Source organism: Photinus pyralis, unplaced genomic scaffold (assembly GCF_008802855.1).
Source record: "Photinus pyralis isolate 1611_PpyrPB1 unplaced genomic scaffold, Ppyr1.3 Ppyr1.4_LG7, whole genome shotgun sequence".
Classification (NCBI taxonomy): domain Eukaryota; kingdom Metazoa; phylum Arthropoda; class Insecta; order Coleoptera; family Lampyridae; genus Photinus; species Photinus pyralis.
In genome coordinates, this window is record NW_022170738.1 from 40715763 (window position 1) to 40717748 (window position 1986).

The window sequence follows — 1986 nt, forward strand, 5'->3', positions numbered from 1 at the left end:
CAATGAGAACCTAAAAATTTTAACGGACGTAGACCCAGACTCGTTTTGTCAAGACCTTCAATTTTCTTTTTATGAAAACCCACTTCCGACACTTAGTTCTCTACATGCACCACACCTCGGTTGCTAATGATCTGACCAGGTCGAATGTGGTTCCGCTACATGCATCCCCTCACCTTGGCTTTGTGAGTACCGACTTCCGCGACACTGGCCCAACCGACAAGTTACTGCGTCTGTTCCATAGTATCCATTTGATTTTCGGAAGCCTTTAATTCCGTTTAAAGGAAGGAGACTTGCTAAATCTGGAAGGAACCCAATTATGAAGAATATGTTCCATGACCTATTAGTTGTCTTAATTCGGTTTCGTACAATCGCGAGATATTTGATACCCTTTAACCTTTCAATTGCCCCAATATGATCAAATCTATAATAAAATAGCGTATCGTCCGATAGATACTCAGTTTCCAACCGCCTCACTATGATCAAAACCTGCTTGATACTGTCGTTGCTTAAAATTTCGATGCAATGTACAGTACCTAGCTTCGAAAACAATATAATAAAGGTAAATGGTGATAGTATAAAAATAAGTGGCTGTATTTCACCTGACACCATTCCATTTGAAGGTACAATTTCCACGATAACTGCCAAAAATCAAGATATTAAAAATTTAAATTACGGTGCGGTTCAGGGAATTTCAAGTCCATTTCGTATCGACTTTTTCAATACCAGCATCGAGATTATAAGAGAAGGGGCCTTTTTGGATCTTCCCCAACTTCATCGCATCTTTCTCGTGGGCAATGAAATCTTCTGGATTAGTGAAAACGCATTTCAAGATTTGCAGTCGTTAACCGAAGTGTACCTGGACTATAATAAGATCACAGATGTGTCGCCGCGTGCCTTTAATAATCTTCCAGACTTAGTTACAGTATCTATTTTCGGAAATCAATTGGAACATTTTGAGCAAGCCTGGTTCTATAGAACGCCAGCCCTTCAGTTCTTATCATTGGGCCAGAATCGCTTGCGCAAGATTCCACGAGGTGCCTTTACCAACCTGCCAGCTATTAGGGAACTGTGGTTTATTAGAAATGAAATAGAGTTCGTGGACAAAGACGCCTTTAAAGGATTAGGAAATTTGATAACTTTGAATTTAGCTGAGAACAAATTAAAAAGTTTTGAATTTAATTTCGCCATCCCTGTGAAATTTATGAGAGTGATTATTGACAATAATAACATAACCTACATATCTGATAAAATTTTGGACGTAATACGACCTAAATTATCCGTACTTACCATAGCTGATAACCCTTTGCAATGTGCGTGCCTCGATAAAATAATACAATGGAGTAACGCCTACAACATAAATGTTCCACAGAGGGAATTTCAACAGGCCGGTGCCGTTTGTATAATTCCAAAGACAAAACCAAGCCAGTGTCTTGAAAGAAGTGATGATGATTTTCAAAAGGGATTCTGGGTTAGTTTTGCACGTGAACGTACACCAACCCAAGTTTTTGATTATCTCAATTAACAATAAATTGGAGTGTTTGATTATCTGTGAGCTGGAAAAGTGCGATTACTTTTGACCAGTGCGGGCAATAAGATCTGATGTTTGTATTTTTTTATAATTTATTTTATTTATGTACTTGACGATCCAATATTCCTTACGTACTTACTTTACTCCACTTATTTAAGCATTCACCACCTCCACTCCAATAATCCGCATCGTTGTTACACGTCGAAACCCGAAGAGCTAACTTCGTCGCAAAATCGATCACTATGCAGGTGTTATTTTATCACGCCCGGCCAATTCATTTTTCCAAAAATGGCTTTTTTAAACTACTTTTGAAACAACTACTTTCGTCTGTAAAACGTGGGAAGAAAATGTGATTTTCCTCTCTAGTGAGGAAAATAAAAAACAATTGCTGCGTTAATCCTAATAATGACATTTCAAATGACAATATACCCGTATCTAGGTTACTAAGTGCCAAATTT

At 38.0% G+C, this 1986-nt stretch overlaps 1 protein-coding gene across 1 annotated transcript; it reads left to right on the forward strand.

Annotated features, from left to right (window-relative positions):
* Nucleotides 1-475: 475 nt before the first annotated feature.
* LOC116176247 (carboxypeptidase N subunit 2-like) lies at nucleotides 476-1531 on the forward strand. The gene has a single exon (XM_031494731.1). The coding sequence runs from the start codon at nucleotides 476-478 to the stop codon at nucleotides 1520-1522; it is 1047 nt and encodes a 348-aa protein (XP_031350591.1). The 3' UTR covers nucleotides 1523-1531.
* Nucleotides 1532-1986: the final 455 nt, after the last annotated feature.

Coding starts and splice junctions, on each gene's coding strand:
- LOC116176247 (XM_031494731.1), top strand. CDS start 476: ATGATCAAAACCTGCTTGATACTGTCGTTGCTTAAAATTTCGATGCAA.